At 39.5% G+C, this 19,580-nt stretch overlaps 1 protein-coding gene across 2 annotated transcripts in view; it reads left to right on the top strand.

Annotated features, from left to right (window-relative positions):
* The window catches only part of igsf9ba (immunoglobulin superfamily, member 9Ba), a 67,202-nt gene that overhangs the window by 30,143 nt on the left and 17,479 nt on the right, over positions 1-19,580 (top strand). For both annotated transcript variants that reach the window (XR_011693490.1, XM_071496797.1), the window contains exons 4-11: positions 2,054-2,205; positions 7,181-7,298; positions 9,956-10,097; positions 13,804-13,949; positions 16,138-16,280; positions 17,269-17,409; positions 17,527-17,646; positions 17,793-17,943. Coding sequence is in view for 1 of the 2 variants with exons in the window: in XM_071496797.1 (XP_071352898.1) it covers positions 2,054-2,205; positions 7,181-7,298; positions 9,956-10,097; positions 13,804-13,949; positions 16,138-16,280; positions 17,269-17,409; positions 17,527-17,646; positions 17,793-17,943 (1,113 nt within the window). In the remaining variant the exon portion in view is untranslated. The remainder of the gene's footprint in view (positions 1-2,053; positions 2,206-7,180; positions 7,299-9,955; positions 10,098-13,803; positions 13,950-16,137; positions 16,281-17,268; positions 17,410-17,526; positions 17,647-17,792; positions 17,944-19,580) is intronic.

Raw genomic sequence — 19,580 nt, 5'->3', positions numbered from 1 at the left:
AATACCACAATGTAAAAAAATCCTACTCTCTTTCTCCACTTTCACTGTGTAATAAAGACATAAAAATGGCCCAAAAATAATAATAATTAAAAAAAAAAGTAAAGTACAAGTAGTAGTGTAATGTTTTGTATATGTAAAATGAACAATAATACTGATGCATCAGTGTGTAAGTAGCATTTTACTGGTGTAGCTAGATTTCTTTACTTTATGTACAGGTAGGTAGCTTGATCCAGTTTTCAAGTTCAAATATTGAAATAGTGGGATAAAAGGTATAATATTTCACTCTGAATTCTAGTAGAGGAAATACTCAAGTACAAGTACCTCAAAATCGTACTTATCAGTACAGCACTTGAGTAAATTTACTTAGTTACTATGCCCCACAGAGAACATACATATAAGAGGTGGATGCAAGTATTAGCATCTGAGTGATTTAATAGTTAGGATGATTCTCCCAGTGAGAATCAGTAAAGTATATCTTACGAGAAATGCACAAACTCATTGTGATGCAACTGCGCATGGTTGCCTCTGAATAACTAAAATGATGCATCAGGATCCATTTACTTCAGCCATTGACCTATCAACTGCATTAGCAAGGGATACATAAACCAGTCATGCATTTTATTATGATCTCCATTAATCTACTGTATCATATAATGTAATGAGTGTTAGGGAGTGAGAGGGCACTATGGATGGGCAGATGTCTCAATGTGCTAATTGGGCGATTTGTTTACTCCATACCAGGTGTTTGTGTGCAGTCTGAAGCATGACAACACTCCCACCGGCAAGCAGTGACCCACTTGTCATAGCGGCACCTTTTTTTTCTCTTTAACTAAACACAGTGTCACCATTTATAATCAAAATATTATGAAAGCAGCTGGTTGAGGAAACTGCAGTTTACTGGCCTGAAGTAGGAGGTGAAGAGCTCCCCCGTGGCTGTTAGTGAAGCTCAGAAACATCAGGTGGAGATGCAGTGATGTGGCCAAGTGGTTTTTTAGGTTTTGAAGAGTAAATGGCAGATTGTCAGTAACCCTGGTGCATGTCCACTGTCCAACTGGTGCACAAAACAGTGGCAACCACATCACTCTACTTTTGTCCAAGAGTGTTGTTCTTTCTATCCAGTTTCCCTTAGATACTGTCCTCATCCCTCAAATGCACAATTGTCCCACATGTACACACAAGGAAAAAAAAAACCTTCATGGAGGTTATATTGTTCAGCTTTTGTTGAAATTGTTTTAAAGTGATGTTAATTCAACTGAATGATCATTTAGAAGCGATACAGTTTGTGGGGCATCATACCAAGAGGTGCTTCTAATATTTCCTCCAACCTCACCGATACAAATGTTGTGGGCAAAATACTGACGACAGATCTCAGTATAACACAACACAATTCAACGGCACCACAAACTTCAGCCTTCTAAATGATCAATAAACGGGTATCAACACCTTCCTGAGACATTTTCAACACAAACTGAACATTTCAACCCTCACAAGAGAGGGGTTCTTGCAGGTTGCGTAACTGTGAGGCCTTACTTTGGCACAGCGGTGCTAACATGCTCACGGTGCTAATGTGCTGATTTTTAGCAGGTATAATATTTACCACAATCACCATCAGGATTCAGGGTGTTAGCATGCTAAAATTAGCTAATTAACAATAAGTATGAGGAATACGTGGGGATGCTGGGGATGTTGTTAGTTTTGATAAACTAAACTATAGGACATATATTAGATATTGGACCTCATGCTGACGCGATATAAAAAGTCAAGGGATCATCAAAGTCAACAGGACTCATCCTTTGGGAGCTATGAATGTCTGTACAACATTTCATGGCAGTCCATCCAATAGCTATTGAGACATTTCAGTCTGTACCAGGTGATGGACTGACCAGTACTGCCACCCACAGAGCAGCGAGCATGGCTAAAAATATTTGTGAAAACTGGAACATAATCTGTATTTGGGAAACAATTAGAAATCCGACAGGACATTTTGATGCGGTTTAATTTTTATTACTTTACTGTTGTAATGACGACTGCTGCTCTGTCACTTTCTCCACAGCCCCACCTTCATTTACAGCGACGCCGCCACAATATGTGGAGGCGAAGGAAGGGGGAAGCACTCTGCTTAGCTGCTCTGCCCAGGGAAATCCAAAACCAATGATCAGCTGGCTGAGGGAAGGGGAGGAGCTCGCAACCAACGCAAAATATTCAGTAAGAAAAACACAATGACCATAATTCTGATTTATGACTGTGCACCGAAAATAGAAGCAGGGCTTTTGCACAGATGGTGTCATCCAGTGAGTCCATCTGTACTCAAAGTATGTAATGGGCTGTGTCTCACTCGGGCATATATCAGTTTATTATGTTGCTGTGCTGCAGAAATGTCTATTTTTTGTAATAAAACTTCTGTCAATGGGTATTTCAAATGTGTGCTGAGACTTTAGTTGATGATAGAAGAATAATGTGATTTCTTTTCTGTTTAAGACATATTGTGTCCCAGGTCAGTGAACTGATTTCTGCATGTATTGAGTGTGCAGCAAGGTCAAAGTTGCAGACGTTCGGTTAATTGCAACTACAGTCTGTGATCAGCCCTGCGATACTGTCACTCAGACCTCTTCCTGCTTCTCTGTAATGTCTTTAGTAAAAACAAAAAATACATGTTGAATCATTTTCACAGTGTTAAGAACAGCTACTGGCAACGCACATCACATTTCTGAGCTCTCTTTGTTGTCTGGTGATGCTGGATTTTTATTCCCATGGATAAACTCCTAAATGTAGACAGCCTGATGTCATGGCAAGATATTTCTGGCACAGCCACAGTGCGGCTTGATAGCAGCAAAAAGTCTCGGCTACATAAACCATCAACAACAAACACCAGGTTTGTGGTGTTAGTCGCACAGAATCAAAGACATTTCGCACGCCGTTCCATTACAGATGACTCAGAATCACAGGATCACGTTGCGACAGACAATGATGCACCGCAGCCACAGGATGCTGCATCTTGACTCAAAGGTGCAAATGTCACTTTCTGTCAAGTGAAGAAACTCTTGCTCTCTTGCGCTCCAGATACCATCGCAAGTGCCCCCTCCACCTACACATGTAGCTGACAGCTGAATGCAACAAGTTCCAACACCAGGGAATTGTCAGGAGTCGGTCTTGCAAAAGTAGGCATTAGAAGCTGATGAGGGAGGTCAAGATAAGCAAAAACTGAGATCACAGCGGCTCATTATGAAGAACGGGAATGCTTTGAACATATAAAGTATAAAGAGTACAAGAGCATTGAAGAGCGTTTTTTTTACACTGCTTGTAATTGTTTTCAGAACTTTCTGCAAGGCGAATGCCTCCTTCCTTTTTCAGCGTGCCTTCACGTTCTCCTGTGCCACTGATTTGGCAGTCTGCTGCAGGCGCTATCAACTCTTTACAGCTGCCTGTGTGATACAGTGTACAAGAAGTGACGGGAGCAGACAGAAGTGTCTGTTTAGGGCCTTTTCCCTTTTTTTCCCTTTTATTTTTCCCATTTTGCTCTCCCTCCTGTCGCCTCTTTTCAACACCATCCCCTCAGTAAATGATTAGACAACATTCTGATGCATTATTAATCTCCTTCTCCGGCATCAATATTACATTAGTCTTAATATGAGTGTTACACTAAAAATGAAAATCGCTAGTGAGAGCCAAATGCCACGCTTCACTAGCTTCATCGTTATATACGCGAAAGATACAAAAAAGCACAACATTTATCAGCTTTCTTCATCCATTTCCCAGTTCTTGGTGTATGTTCAAGCAAAGACTTGGGAAAGCTCCTTCTTGTAGTGAGAAGAGAGCTGTGTGTGTGTGTGTGTGTGTGTGTGTGTGTGTCTGTGTGAGCAAGGATGAGGGTCTGTTTGCTCACCCGCAAGCTCAGATCCATGGAGACGTCATGAAGAAAGGGGAGAATGTGACAGACAGGGTTAGAGAGGAGGAGGAATCCTTCTCCTCCTCTCTCTCTACTTTATTTCATTACTTTTTTTTTTTTTTTTTTTTTCTTTCTTTGCATGCACAGAGCTACGGCTACAAAGCAGCGATATTAAATAAAACAGTTGTGCAGGAGACAGGACAGAAAGCACGGTGGGATTATAAAGGTCTCCTCCAAAATAAACTCAAATCACAAACAAAAAATACAAGCAGGAAAACAACACCAAGCTCCTGCTGTTTCAGAACCCAATGTCGGCCTGTTTAGAAGTGTCAGTGAAGTGCACGTGACAGAAATCGAGATTCTGCCTTCATCTCATGCCTCACCTATCTACTGTTTCTGTTTCGGTCTACTGCAGACTTTCTCCTCCTCCTCCTTTTCTTTAATCTTCTCTCCCTCACCATGGATTGAGTTCAGCTGTGGCACAGAAAGTATTGGAACAGACTCGTGACCATTACGTATCATCAGACCCTGATGATTTTACTGTCTTGAGAGTCTGCTACAATCAGGACTGCATGTGTTGTCTGCGTTTGATTTGATTTTGATAGATTCAGTGCAACATAAAAAAGTAGTGTAACCGTTTTAGGACAGGCAAATTTTAAAAGAGGAACGAGGGTGTACAGAGCTGACCGAAAGGCTCCATTGGAGTTGGAAATGTTTCAACTTGAGGGAAAATTCTGCTCCCGTCTGCTTCATAAATGTACAGAGACGAGAGGAGAGCGGAGGGAAATAACAGAAAGAAAAAGAGTTTCAGGTGAACCAAACCACATTAGTACGCTCACAAACTCACTGAAGCAAGGTAATCTCTGTACAACTGGTGCAATTCAGTACATTGTCTGTTCGGAACAAACAAACATTAAGAGTGAAGACCTACAAATTGCACAATATCGTGAGTAGCTTGCTCATTGGCAAACATTGTGTAAATAGGCAACCTGCACTTTCTCCAAGAGTTTATGTGACGTTGCACCAAGTAGCACTTGTAGTTTTTTGTTTGTATTTGTAATCCTGGAGGCCAAGAATATAGAAAAGAGCAATCCCGGAAAGTACAATAATGGTCACATCCTCCACAGACGCGTATCCGCAGCAGGTAAAGATGAAACCTACTGCCCAGCGTTGCATTGCTTTTTTTGTTTTTTCATCAAAACTCCAGATTCACACTCATTTGCATAGTATAAACCCCTCCCCTCTCTTGCATGACTTGTCATTCCCGTATCACCTGGAATCCCACAATGCCATGCAAATTTGATGATGGCCCATATAAAATAAATGAGAGTGGACTCTGCTGTCCACTGTGCTTGGTGGGAATTCACCACAAGAACTCCATTTAGTCAAATACAAGCAAATGATGCAAGGCAAAAATTTGCTTCACTTTCTATCTGAACCTTTACAGTTCTACATTTCTCCAAAAAGAGTCAACACTAGTCAAACGCATGATATCTTAGTGAGATGCTCTCACCAAGAGTGGCATTTATTTTTAAGGTATAACTAACAGCAGATCAGTAAGAGTTACTGGTGCGTGAAGGAGGCTGAATAGGAACAAAAAATATGCCAAATCAGCCAGACAGTGTTCAGAGCAAGTGTGCGATTAAAATAAAGACAATTTTAATCAATTTCTAGTTGATTTAATCTCTTCCAACTTTTTTAATCAGTGCAAATGGCTTTCCAAGCCTCGAACTGATGCTTCACAACACATCAGTGTTTAGTTTACACTCCGGGCTCTCAGCACACCACACGTGTTGTATGTCGCAGCAGTGATACACAAAGTGTTATCTTGTGATAGACAATCCGAGTGAGGACGACACAGTTTGCCGACAGACTGACACAAGTTAAATGTTGCTTGGGTTGATCTACTAGTACCATCTCTTGGCTGTAAAACATTTGAGAGACAGATGAATGGGCATAATTCTGCAGGCATAGCAGATTCCCCCTCAGCTGCATGAATGGACAGACTACAGCTGCGTGTGACTTGAATGGACAGAGCCTCTCGCAACCTGTTGCATAATTTATGAGGGTATTTCTATTAGGTTTGTTTCTTCACCACTTATTGGTTCTCATCAGTGCCTGGACGCAGGGACGCGCAGCGACATAGAGTTGGACGTTTCCACGGTTACCACATGCAGGAATCAGACCTGGAGTTAATTAAAACATGACACATTCATGACTTTTAAGTGATGTATTTTCTTTAGAGTAGTTTCTCACCACTCTTAGTTCAAGAGTGGAGGCGTCGCATATCTTCTATCTATATCTTTATTTTCATTTTACAAATGAGGATACAACATTTACACATATGAGACATATGAAACTACCTAACAATGTATAAATTTAGACCTGAAATATTAAGTTCAGTTGATGAACAGAAAATTAATAAGCAACTATAGTTGATTTATTTAAGTAATTTTTCCCACTCAAATGTGAGGATTTAGGATTTGCTGCTTCAAACAAAACAAACAATTAGACGTCACTTAAACATTTTCACTATTTTACAGACTGAACAATTAATCAGTTAATCAAGAAGAAATTATCAGCTGATAAATCAATAATAAAAATAATCATTAGTTGTAGAAATCGAGTCGTCCTGAACCAACAACAACACATTACTGCACATTAATACATCAGTAAAAATCTAACGATATATAATCTTTTTTTTTACTGCATTGTATACTTTAACTTTTGATAATAATACTAATGTACTTTTCAATACAGAACACTTAGCTGTAATGGTGTATTTTTACAGTTTGGTATTACGAGGACCAGTTATGGCCACAGCTAATGACAATTTTCAGTATTGATTAATCTACCTTTTATTTTGTCTATTAATCAAATATTCTAACCTACAAAAGCTCAGAAATAGTGAAAAAGGGCCTTTGCATTTCCCACAAGTCCAAGATAATGTCACATTTCTTGTTATGCCCGACCAACAGTAAAAACTCTGAAGGATTCACTTGAACATCACAGTGCGGATTCACATTAGAGGAGCTGAAACCAGTGCATATGGACATTTTTGCTTATATTACCAAAGTTGTTGTTGATTCATTTTCTCCCAATCGACTAATTGATTAATCAACAAATTGTTGAAGCTCTAATCTGAATACCACCCCTCCACCACCCACCCCTCTCCCAGCTGTCATTTACAGCCTGAAACAGGACTTACAGCACTTGTGTTTAATCCTGGTTTGTTTAACATTTTTGTGCTGGAGGTTGGATGTTGATCTGTTTCTCCTGCACATGTGACTGCAGGTACATGATGGCAGTCTAACCATCCTTGGCATCACTAGAGATGACAGAGGGGCGTACACATGCCGAGCCTACAGTGACCAGGGAGAAGTGCTCCACACTACCCGTCTGTTGGTTCAAGGTACTGTATCCATCAAATGAGCACACTCTAATAAATGCTGTTCATATGTATTTGCATGAATCACAGGATTTTGAACTAAAAAAATCATGTTTCCAGCCGTCTACCTGCAGCCTGATATTGCATATGCATCTCTCTTATTTGTTCTTGAAGACGTTTACTGTAGTAGCATTGAAAAGCAAAGTCATGCTACTCTGTGGTGTATTGATGTATGTAACACACCTTCTGAGTCTGTATCAGTCAGTCAATAGCTCAGTCTGGGGCCTATGTGTGTTCATGTGTGCGTGCTCTTGTGCACAGCCATGTGTGTACAACAGGATCTGTCTGTGAGAACGTCACTGTCTCTCCCCGGTCCATTAACTAGGCTCTCCGCTAGACACAGATCAGATAGATGGTTGTGATACCAGCCTCCAGTTCTCTCAGTCTCCTGATACAGCAGGGCTGGAGGGAGTTAACCGTGTGTATTTAACAAGCAACTGAGCATCTTGCTTTTATGGTAGAGGTAGCGTAAGGTCTGTTTTAATCCTTGACTTCAGTAGGTGGAAACAGAGCAGAGGAATTACTCTTCTCTTTGTTCCTGGTAGACTAGATGTATGTGCACACACTGCAAACACTCATAAAAAAAACAGCGTGTTGTAATCTAGTGAGGAGTGTAACCACTGTAGCACACTGCAGCAGTGGAGGTGAAATCTGTGGTCAACTGTGTCTCCATCATATGAAAGCAGGATTAAACAACACAGAGGAACACCTCACAATATAAAGCAGACTATTTTTACAAAACTACCTTTGTAAAATTTTTGTTCACACTGGATGATATGACCAAACGACACATAAGAAATTATAGCATTGCAGCCACTGTTCTTGAGTTACAGAAATTGAGTTGTGATTTTATTATTTTATTATAAATTCAAAACAGCAGATGTAATATCTTGACATTAAAGTTATAATATTTTGAAAATACAGCTATGATATGATGATAGTAAAAAAAAAGGTTGCACAGAGAACTAAGTGATGTATATAGTGAACAAAAGTCAAACTTCATTATCATCATTCATTATTGTTGAAGAGATGCTCAAGATTTCACTAGTATGGACAGACATGTTGCATTATTGTGTTGGTGGTCTTGTTGGTTATCCTGTCTTGTTGTGTTGGTTATCCTGTCTCTAAAAACCTTTTTTTGTGGCTAATAATGTTCACATCATGCAAAAATAACATAGTTTCTGTGGGAAAGTGTAGTTTGTTTATTATACACTGGAACAGACTGGAAATATGAGACCAGAATAAATCTAGCACTGGACAATCCCAAAATAAATGTACCAGAGTTCCCTGTTTGGTTTTGCATCTGTCACTAAAGTTTGTGGAATAGGACTTTTGAATTCTCACCTGTTCTCACCTGCCATGTGTGACTGCAATAACCTCGCTGACCTCTGTCAAATTAAAGTAGCATAATATCAGTATCAAATACCTTACACCACTGACTGGACATGCACATCAACAGCTCTATCTTTTCCCTCATAAAACCGTGGAGTGAGGCATAACCACAAAAAAAAAAAAATGCTTTTCCTGATGTTGAGTTCGGTTGAATGTTGGCATGAAAAGTGTTGTGAAATAAAATGGAAGATATGATTAGGACTCATACCCAGAGCAATAACAAACAGATATCTTAGGAGTCATGATTCTCACTCGGTGATCTGTTTTTAATTGTTATGTGAGACACCCGCACGGTGCCGTCAGCAGTCCCATGTGATGTATAAAGCTGTGCACACTGAGAGGAAAATAACCAGGAGGCTTGTATCTGGGCCCACTCATAAAAGACAGCTTACCTTTCATGGCTTCTGCTGTTTTATTGAGAGTTAAGACCAAACCTAGAGCACCTCGGGGGATGAAAAGGTTACAATGTGAAGCACGCTAAGCTTCAGCACTGACTACTATTAAGGTTATGATAGCTGGCTGCTCACTGTATTTTACAGTAGACTGTGGTGATATATTGTAAATAATACATAGTGCATGTTCTTTCTCACTCACAAAAAAAAAAAAAAAAAAAGCTGACATCCTCAAAGTGAAAGCAGTAGAGTCCTGCATATAGTTTAATAGGATTTTATGATTTAATCATACTTTTCATCTCTTTAGTGGTTTTCTCTGCGGTTTGGTTGAACACATTTTAAGTTGTGATATGTTGTGGAGAAAAAACTTATACTTAAAGTGAGGCTGACTGAGCCATCTCCTGCGTTCATTTGTATCGCACCTTTCAACAACAAGGAAATTCAAAGGGCAAAGATATAAAAGACATTCAAATAAGATATTAAAGAAACGCAATATAAAAAGATATATGAACATGATTTAAGATTTAAAAGATCAAAATAAACTAGAAGATAAAAATCATATAGGACAAAGTAAACAGGAGAATAAAAACTACAGTGCAGTTACTGTGCAAGTTATATATTAAATGTTAATACCAACATATGCTGCAAATCTTACAAGAAAACCTGAGTTTTACCATACATATACATACACAAAGCTTCCTGATCATTAAAGAGTAGTTACTGACCAGAGGAACAAAAATTCCTAAATGTATTTTTACTGGGCTGGATCAGGAAAGGGTTCAAACAGTAGACCGAGCTGTTACAGCTGTTAAAACACATGTTTCTGTTTTTTCTTAGGGCCTCCGTACATCGTGTCACCACCAGAAAACGTCACTGTAAACATATCCCAGAATGCACTCTTCACCTGCCAAGCGGAGGCGTATCCTGGCAACCTGACCTACACCTGGTTTTGGGAAGAGGATAACGTCTACTTCAAGAAGTAAAGTTATGATCAAGTTCACTTCTGTACCGTAGCTGCTCTAACTCTCTGTGTAGGGAAACATCTGAGTTAAGCACTTGGGTGAGGTTAAGGCTCAGTCACGTAAATCACCACCTCACAGGCTGCATTAGGCTTTTATCCCAAAGCATTTGTGATGTGAGTGACATTGTTTGTCTCTGAGCCCTTTGCTGTGCTGTATTTTGAGTGACTGTCAAAGGGCATTTGGTGTGTGTGCCTATATATACTGTGTGTGTGTGTGAGTGTGTGTGTGTGTGTGTGTGTGTGTGTGTGTGTGTGTGTGTACTTGTACTTGCTACATAGTAAGGACCAAAAAAAGTATTTTACTAACAGAGTGAGGACATTTTGGCCGGTCCTCACTTTTTGAGACATCTTCAAATCACATTTTGAGGGTTAAGACTTGGTTTTAGAGTTATGGTTAGAATTAGGTTTAGGTTAAGGTCAGGGTTAGGGTTGGGCACTCAGTTGTGATGGTTAAGATTAGGGTAAGGGGCTAGGGAATGCATTATGTCAATGAGTGTCCTCACAAAGATAGAAGTACAAGTATGTGTGTGTGTGTGTGCGTGTGTGTGCGAGCTAGTGCCGTGTCCTGCTGCGGCCCTAGAGGCAGTAAGAGTGGGCCTGGCGGGGGTCGGTCTGGAGCGTGCCAGACGAGTTAGTGCACTCTGTGGACAGTGTCACATGACTCAGGCCTTATGTCATCATGCGCCTCTCATGCAGTGATGATCTGAAGCGTAGCCAGGACCTCTACGGGCTCCCCAGAGCAGGTCTTTAGAGTCTGAGAGGGTTTTTACAATGAACAAGTGACAGGCAGAACAAGTGGAAAGGAAGAACAAGTGAATGGGTTTTTTGACTGGCAGTGAAAACAAGTGTCGGAGGGACTTTCACAGAGGAAGTGCATTTAAGTGTCCAGGCTAATTTTAAAAAAGCTTTCGTGTTGTCAGTCTTGATTTTTTTTTTTTTTTTTTTTGCAGGACAGGTAAGATATACTGCATAAAATCTTTATTGGTACCACTTTCTATTAAGTGACCTTTTATACTAAGTTTATATAGTGAACTGTGCAACTTGGGAGAACCTATGTTTATGAAACGTCTAAAAATCACACGTAAGAATGCACTAAGGAGCCAAGATGACAGCGTGAAGGGACCACACTCTGTGACTTTGAGCGGTAAGCTTCTGTATTCATGAATCCAAAATGGTGGCCCTAGATCTCACTGTCCACCACTTCTCCGATTTGGAGCTGTGGTGATGCTGCAGCAAAATTCAGACAGTGTCAAAAATTTTGTTCTCACAATGTGACTGCTGATGCAACCCACGTCTACAAACCAACCAATCATAATACAACATGAAATGATCTGGTGATATTTGAATTATGCTTAGGCTAAAGAAAAAAAAAAAAAAAAAAAAAAAGAAGAACACAGGTGCACACACAGAGACCAGAATGATGGAAGAGAAATTTGTGCAACTCATGCAAAGAAGAAAACCTTGGAAAACATAAGAGCAGCACAGATGGATGACACAAGCTGATGACGTACCTCTGCTCTCATTTTGTTTTTCTGTTTACGCTGCAGCACCACAATTCACCGCATATTCATCGCACAATCTGTTGTGCCACAAACTGATATCAAAGTGTCACACAGATTTTACTAGATTTCCCCTCGCACAGTTCGACATGCAATACAAATAGATGAGTGTGAGGAATAAGACTTCCCACTTACAGCTAAGTGGAAGAGTAACCAACCTTTAACCTCTCAGTTTGTCACATGTTCAGAGCAGACATGAGCAGTTACGCTGGGAACACACTGGATCTGTGGCATGTGGTTGTGGCTGCCATTGCTGATCTGCTGTGGAAAAAACGTGTCTGCTGCATCGCTGCTACTGCAGCTCAGTCTGTTTACATAGAGGTTGCACGATACTTGAATGTTGGATTTCTCTTCATTGTATGAAGATTGGTTTATTTTTGACAGAAAATGTCACTAAAATGCAACTGTCTCCACATGCAGCTGCTAAAATGGTAAAAAAATATTTTGTGACATCAACAGGTCCTGTCTTTGTCGATTTTTGCAGCAAGACACGTGTTTCATGTGAAAAATAGGTGAGACACTGAATCTCTAGATCACGCGACACACACGTCTCACGCAGGCAGTATGCTCGCACTAATCTGTTAACATAGGTGCTGAAAAGAAAAACAATATGTTCCGCATCAGCAACTACTGAAGAAACTAGCAGATCTGAATAGCTCGTCAGCAACAGAAACACAAGCAACCAGAAACGAGAAACTTACTGCAGCACAATAACAAAAGCCTTGTTAAGAAATAAAGGGTTTCCACTGAAACACTAGAGGGCTTTTAATTTGAAAGAGTTACAGGAAGGAGTTTGTAACGTAATGCAGCAACTTTAACGTGGGAAACAGGAGTCTGTCAGGTTCTGTAGATGAGGTAAATAAACTATTGTGGATCCCAGACAGAGGCTAGGTTTTGACCTAGTCTTGTTTTACAGTGGTTATATTACTCATACAATTATTAATAAATTCATAAAATTAATTAAATCAATGCTACCATATTGTTAGTATAGTAATTTTATATTATTTTATTTTATATGATATTATTGTATTGTCTTATTTCTATTACATATATTTCAAAGCATTGTGTTGCTAGCATGTAAATTACATACAATGTAGTCTACATGTATGGTATATACCACTCTGTACTTCAACATTTGATGTATATATTATTTTGTTATACATGTGTATACAATTTATTATTGATATATTATTGTTTTTCTAATATAATCAAAATACACAACATTTCAAATACAAACAATATAGATTATGTAAGAAGCAAATCATGAAGAAAAAACACATATGTGTATTCCACCCTGGGATCAATAGTCTCATCTTAATTTTAACTATTGGCTTCATTAATCATTAATAAATCATTAACCAGGAAGATCAGTTGTAAGTCATTAATAAAAAAATACTTAAGGCTTTGCAGGTTGTGAAAAATAACTCTTTTGCAACAGTGCAGTTATAAACATTGTTAATCCATTAATAAATATTTAATGGATGAATGAACCTAATAATGAATGTGTTTGTTGTCCAGAGTTTCTACATCCTTTTTCACAAAGTAAGTTCTCATACAGTTCAATCAGTCGAAGGGATTTCTCACAGCCGGGCATTTCAAGTGTTATTCTTTTGATTGGCCTCTAACTGATCTGTAAACCTTTGGCAAATCATGTGTTAATCATTAATTAAGCTATTAGCTGCAACCTGTAAGCTCTTATTAGAAAGTGGTACTTTTGTATTTAAAGACAATTAGTTTGAGCTTCTCTTATGTTGTGCGATTACATGTTGATTTCACTGTGTGGACAAAGAGAGCAGCTCCATTAAAAAAGAAAGCCAACTGAATATGTGCCCCATCATTAGTGTGTTTAATTTTAAATGGTGTCAAGGGGGAAAACATGTACCATTTGGCGATTATGACAATTAGCAGATTTATTTGAATCTCTTGCCCTGTACTCTGTGTTCTTTGGATCTCTGTCAGTGCTGGCTGCTGTTTGACTCTCTGCTGCTCTCTTATGGTACCATGATGTAATTTAGAAAAAAGAAAAAAAAAAAAGAAATTGGTGCCCCGTCCTGTTGGTGTGTTTCAGCAGCACGGTGTGACAAAACATCTGTGTCTTCTTGCAGTGATCTGAAGCTGCGTGTGCGCATTCTCATCGACGGCACCCTTATCATCTTCCGGGTCAAGCCAGAGGATGCTGGGAAATACACCTGCAGTCCGAGCAACAGCCTCGGCATCTCGCCCTCGGCATCAGCCTACCTGACTGTTCAGTGTGAGTGTTACCGTGGCAACAAAGTGGAGGGGGAGGGGAGGGAGCGAGCTGTGTGAGGAGAAGGGAACAGCAGCAGCAGTATGGAGGCTGCTTGTGGTGGAGGCTGCTGTATTATTTGGCAGCGCAGCTCTGCCACTGTAATGCAAAGTAACCTTCTTGAATTTCAAGGTCAGACAATAGAGAGAGGGGGCAGAGATTCCCTCTCGTCATTTTGACTCAGCCTCTTCAGCCATTTCCACACTCTCAAAGGATTTTAATGATTGAATTATTATCTATTCCGACTCCAGCCTCATTCCTGTGCACAAAGATGGAGACGGGGCTCGTCCTCAGACCCCATTTCTTTCTGGTCTCTTTTGAATCTGGGCCCCTCACTAAATGAAATGGTGACCTTCCTGTTCATCAGCTGAGACTGATGGGAGAGAAACGACACTCCTGGCCATGTGACGTTTCATAGTCAGCCCCTGTGTGTTGTGCTAATTTGCTCCCAAGTTGCTGCTGGTCATTGATTACTGTGCTACAGTATGAGAGAGAGAGAGAGAGAGAGAGAGAGAGAGAGAGCTGGGGGATTCACAGCACTGCAGGCACTGATTTCATCACTGGCCTCAGATACAGCAGACCATAATGAAACCAGTGTCCTGGATGCTTCATGCAAAACATGCTCTGCACCCATTTTTTTTAAGTATCATTGAATCACTCCCAGGAGTTGCGCTAAAGTTCACCTGGGACTAAAGATAGATAGATTAGGTACTTGAGAGTAATTTATTCAGTGTCTTTCACTTACTTTCAGCAAGGAACAGGACAACTATTTGATGCATTTTAAGTGTCTTATTCTTTGTTTTTACTATATGTACCAAGGATTCCTTGAAAGCAGTATTGATTCTGAGTGGATTGTTCTTTTGAAATAAAGTTAATTCAATACAACAGCAGGTGGCTTAGAAGAATCTCCACAATTTGTTCATTCACTAGATAATTACGGCTCCTCGATGGACCACTTGTCCATTAAATGCAGGCAAAGTTTTTCTGGGTTTTAAATGAATAAGTAAATAACTTTACCAAGGTTATATATGCAAAACGTTTGTGACAAAATTCATTAAATCTCACATTGATATTTATATATATGCCATTTAGACCTGAATTAAACGTTGCCAAGCCACTCACCTGGCTTAAAAAATAAATGTAGTCACTAACATTTTACTTTAAGTCACCCTATTAAGCATTAAGAACCAGTTTATGAGCATTTAATAAAAGGTTTGTAGCACACTATAATGCAGCTCTCAACAGATTAGTGTCTATTAATGTATTTTTATTGGCAACTGTATCTTCTCCTGTTGACAACCATAAGCGGAGGCTGTGGAAATGGATAAGGAAACACAGCTGTAATAATACAAAACAAAGTTATAATTGTTGACAGACTCTACACATTAATTAACAGTTAAAAAGGTCCTTATAGCTGCTTTACAACATTGCTATAAAACATTTATTGAATGTTTATTTACTTATTATTAATGCTAAATAGGGAGACGTAAAATAACCACGGTTGTAGTTGTGTTACTATGGCGTCTATATGTAAATTAAAATAGTAGGTAATAGGACCCAGCTATGTGTATTGCTCCTATGAGCCCCACCCAGCCCCACATCATCTTACAGCCTGTAATAATGCTGCACTGCATCTTGCACACATTGCACAGGCACACGCAGCGATGCTATGTGAAAACTCTTCAGCTGGCTGCAGCCCTGTCTTCTTCTCCACTAATTCCCCTAAAACTACACCTCATCTACATTCCCTACATCTTCATATTTTATAGTCTTGCTATTATTTGAAATAAATAAATACAATAATTAGCTCGATTTGAAGCCTTGGGTTAAATTTTGATTGATTTGAATCAGTGTGGTTGATGGTTGATTCTGTCAGAATCAACGCTGTTGTGCAGCTGTATTTTCAGATCATGTGCATGTGCTGTCCTCTGCATCCTGCATATAGTTCAAGCTCCAAATATGTGTGTGTCTGAAGAATTTTGGCCAGTCAAGAGTGAGTTCCTGCTTCAAGACCCTGTTTTTTTCCCCATCAATTAGTCCACCACATTTTCTGCTGTGGAATTTCTTTTACACATTAGATTATATCAAACATTTGGCACAGACATGATTAATGTATCCAACGTCGCTAACACGTTCTTTCCTTTATGTCCAGACCCTGCCCGAGTGATCAACATGCCCCCGGTCATCTACGTCCCACGGAAACTGCCAGGCATCATCCGCTGCCCGGTGGACGCCAACCCACCTGTGACATCAGTAAAGTGGGAGAAAGACGGCTATCCTCTCCGAGTGGAGAAGGTCAGTCTGCCTCTGGACTTTGTTTACTTCCCTTATAAAAACTGTTTGCTTTTCTTCAGTTCTCCAAGTCTCAGTGTTTGAAAATTGGCCCAAATTTCACATTGATAGATTTATTTTATTATTGATTTATATTTATTATGATTTTAATAATAAAATCATGAATATTGTATTTTCTTTTTAAATACATTTTTTAATAGGTTCAGTTTCATCTGCTTGACTGCAGTTTTTTTAACAAAATGAAATGATATTTGGACATTTGCTAAAATCTATACTACAAACAAGTAGTTTTCATCATTAGACTTTGGACATAATGTTTTTAAGGATTTATTACATTGCTGGACTTCCAGACTGAAGTTTCAGACACCATGTTTTTAAAGTTTCATTTCCGTACTTTTCTGTGCATTTTATAAGGATTATTTGTTTCTTTAAATAACAACTGAGAAGACAAGTCAAACCTATTAATATATGTATTACATGTACATATTAAGGTTACTATAATAGTAGCAGTCAATCAAAGTCCACTGGGTGACAAAAGCTTAACTTTTCCTTTCCTGTTTTTGTGACTGTTTTTTGCCATTTTTTTGCCAATAAGAGCACATGGATGATTAAAACTTGTGACTCAAAGATTATTATCAATTGTCCAGTGGCCTTTGCAAATATAGTAGTCTGCTAATATAGTAGTCTGCAGCAATTAAAACACCAACCTCACAGTTTCTGTATCATTTGGACAATATCCTGTGTGTGTGTCAAGCAGTGTCATTTTCAAACGTTCCTGAAGTGTCCCATACATATCCCTGTGCTCAGAGCTCTCTGCCTCTAGCTGCATTTATCTTCATCTATTTGTTGAAGGCAGACTTGCATTGCATAAACATTCACGTCTCATTGATCCAATTTAAATGAAGTTTTTTGTTTTCTTTTGCAGTTAAAAAGCATTTAGATTTTCAGGAACCTTGAAATCAAGCATTTTAGATTCCCCCTTGTCTTCTAGTACCCCGGTTGGAGCCTGATGCCAGATGGAAGTATCCGGGTGGCAGAGGCCACAGAAGACTCCCTGGGCACCTACACCTGTGTGCCTTACAACGCCCTGGGTACCATGGGCATGTCCCCCCCTGCCACTTTGGTGCTAAAGGTACCTCACAGCTCATGTTGGATAGTGTCTGATGTTCAGTTTCTACATGTTTTAGCAAAGTGTAGCAATAGACTGCTCCGTCCACCAGTCTGCATGATGTGTGTTTGTTTCATCAAGGATCCCCCTTACTTTAATGTGAGGCCTGGGGGGGAGTATCGTCAGGAGGCTGGGAGAGAGCTAGTAATCCCCTGTGCTGCTTCTGGAGACCCTGATATACCAACCATCACCTGGAGAAAGGTGCAGTAGACAAACACACACCATAACACATTTCCTGACAGTAAATCATCTTGTATTTCGTGTTTTTGATTTTACCTGTCGTGTACTGCAATGTTTTTGCTCTGCACTTCTTAACCATGTTGCTGTGATTTTCGTGTTCATTGAAGGTGGGGAAGCCAAGCAGGAGTAAGCACAACATCCTACCCAGTGGCAGCTTACAGTTTCTGTCCCTCAGCAAAGAAGACCATGGAGAATGGGAGTGTGTAGCCACCAATGTGGTCACAAGCATCACTGCCAGCACGCGTATCCTAGTCATCGGTACAAAGAATCTGCACAGAGCTCTCAACTTCCTCAACCACTGACCTGTCTTAATTATTCTGAGTTTATTGTGGTCCCACTCTGCTGTGTCTTTGAAATGATTTGCATGAAGAAGAAGTGACCCTTATCCCTCAAACTCCTTGCCTCTACCCAACTTCCCCTTGGGCATCATTAAAATTTCAGTTGATCTTATCTGTAATAGCTTTAGACAGTTACATTAAAGCCTGAATCTGTAGCTACAGTGTGCCATCCACCCCTCTGCTAAAACCCTGTCTCCTCAGCCTTTGTCTGTTCAGGCATTGGGCCAAGGACATCTTTTTACTCTTAAATTGATTGACTGAAGCGTCGACAAAGACATGCAGGGATATGAAGTTTAAACAGGGTTATGAAGGTCCAGATCCACTAAGAAAGCACTGTGAAGAGCAATACAACAACCAGGCCCTGAACACTGTAGAAAGTCTCATTTTACACCAATAATGCAAACACTAAAGATCAAATATTAAAGATGGTGCCTTTGCCTTTGATAACCGCTTACAACTGTGGTGTTCCCTGATTCACTTACAGATTGCAGCACTTACTATGCCCTTAGCTTGTTTAAGTTGTGACAATGTTTTTACAGCAGTAATAGCAGCTGTTTTGAGTAGATAAATGCCTTTCACAGAGTTTAAAAACCGCCTCAACTCATTATGGAGGTGTATTACCTTATTGACATATAATGTTTATGGGAAATTATAATAATTATGTTAAACATACAGTTGCATTGCAACAAGAGACACAAAAGTATTGTTCTTTGCAAGCGGTTTATGCAAATTAGTAAATTTGTGCCTTGTGCTTGTACTAGTCCAGGTTTTTAAAGGAATACGCCACTGAAAATCTATTTATTGATAATATTCATCCCCCATAGGCTGGAAAGTTAAGTTTTGTATCCAATGAAAGTAGATTCAGTGTCACTAAATGATCACACAGGAGGAGCACTTGTGCGCTACATTTTTTAAAGATTATTTTTATTTGACAATGACTAGACAGAGACTGGAAGGATGGAGGGAGAGGGGGGTGTGACAGAAGTTCCCTGGCCAGGAATTGAACTGTGATATTTTTGGAAATACACTTATTCACTTTCTTGCCGAGAGTTAATTAAATAGATTAATACTACTCTCATGTCTGTTCAGTAAATATGAAGGTATAGCCAGCAGCCGGTTAGCTTAGCTTAGCATAAAGACTGGGGTGGAAACAGCGATCCTGGATCTGACGAGAGGTTAAAAAAATATATATCTCCACCCCACTGTGTATCTCATTTGTTAAATCTGTACAAATACAGAAGTGCAAAAATGACAAGTTGTTCCCCAATATGATGAACGATTACTTTAACCGATTAAACATCAAAATAGGATTTCTGCATAAAACAACCTTGGAGCCATACCTTTAGCTGAAATAAAATAAAGAATTTGGTGTCAGCATGGAAAAGAAGCAGCCTTGTACTTCTCAGAAATCATCTATTTCTTATAAAGCTTCTCTACCTTCCCACCTCTTTTTTCTTCAAGGCTGAGGATACATCTCCATTATAAAAGGAGGAGACCTCAAGGGATGAGAGAAGTTCAGGAAACCATTTGTCTGTACAAAAACTAAGCTATTATGTG

The sequence above is a fragment of the Trachinotus anak genome, unplaced genomic scaffold (genome assembly GCF_046630095.1).
Source record: "Trachinotus anak isolate AG129_WGS33_773 ecotype Australia unplaced genomic scaffold, CSIRO_AGI_Tana_v1 ptg000014l, whole genome shotgun sequence".
Lineage (NCBI taxonomy): Eukaryota > Metazoa > Chordata > Actinopteri > Carangiformes > Carangidae > Trachinotus > Trachinotus anak.
Note: the sequence above shows the minus strand (reverse complement) of the source record. Positions and strands in the feature narration are given on the sequence as shown.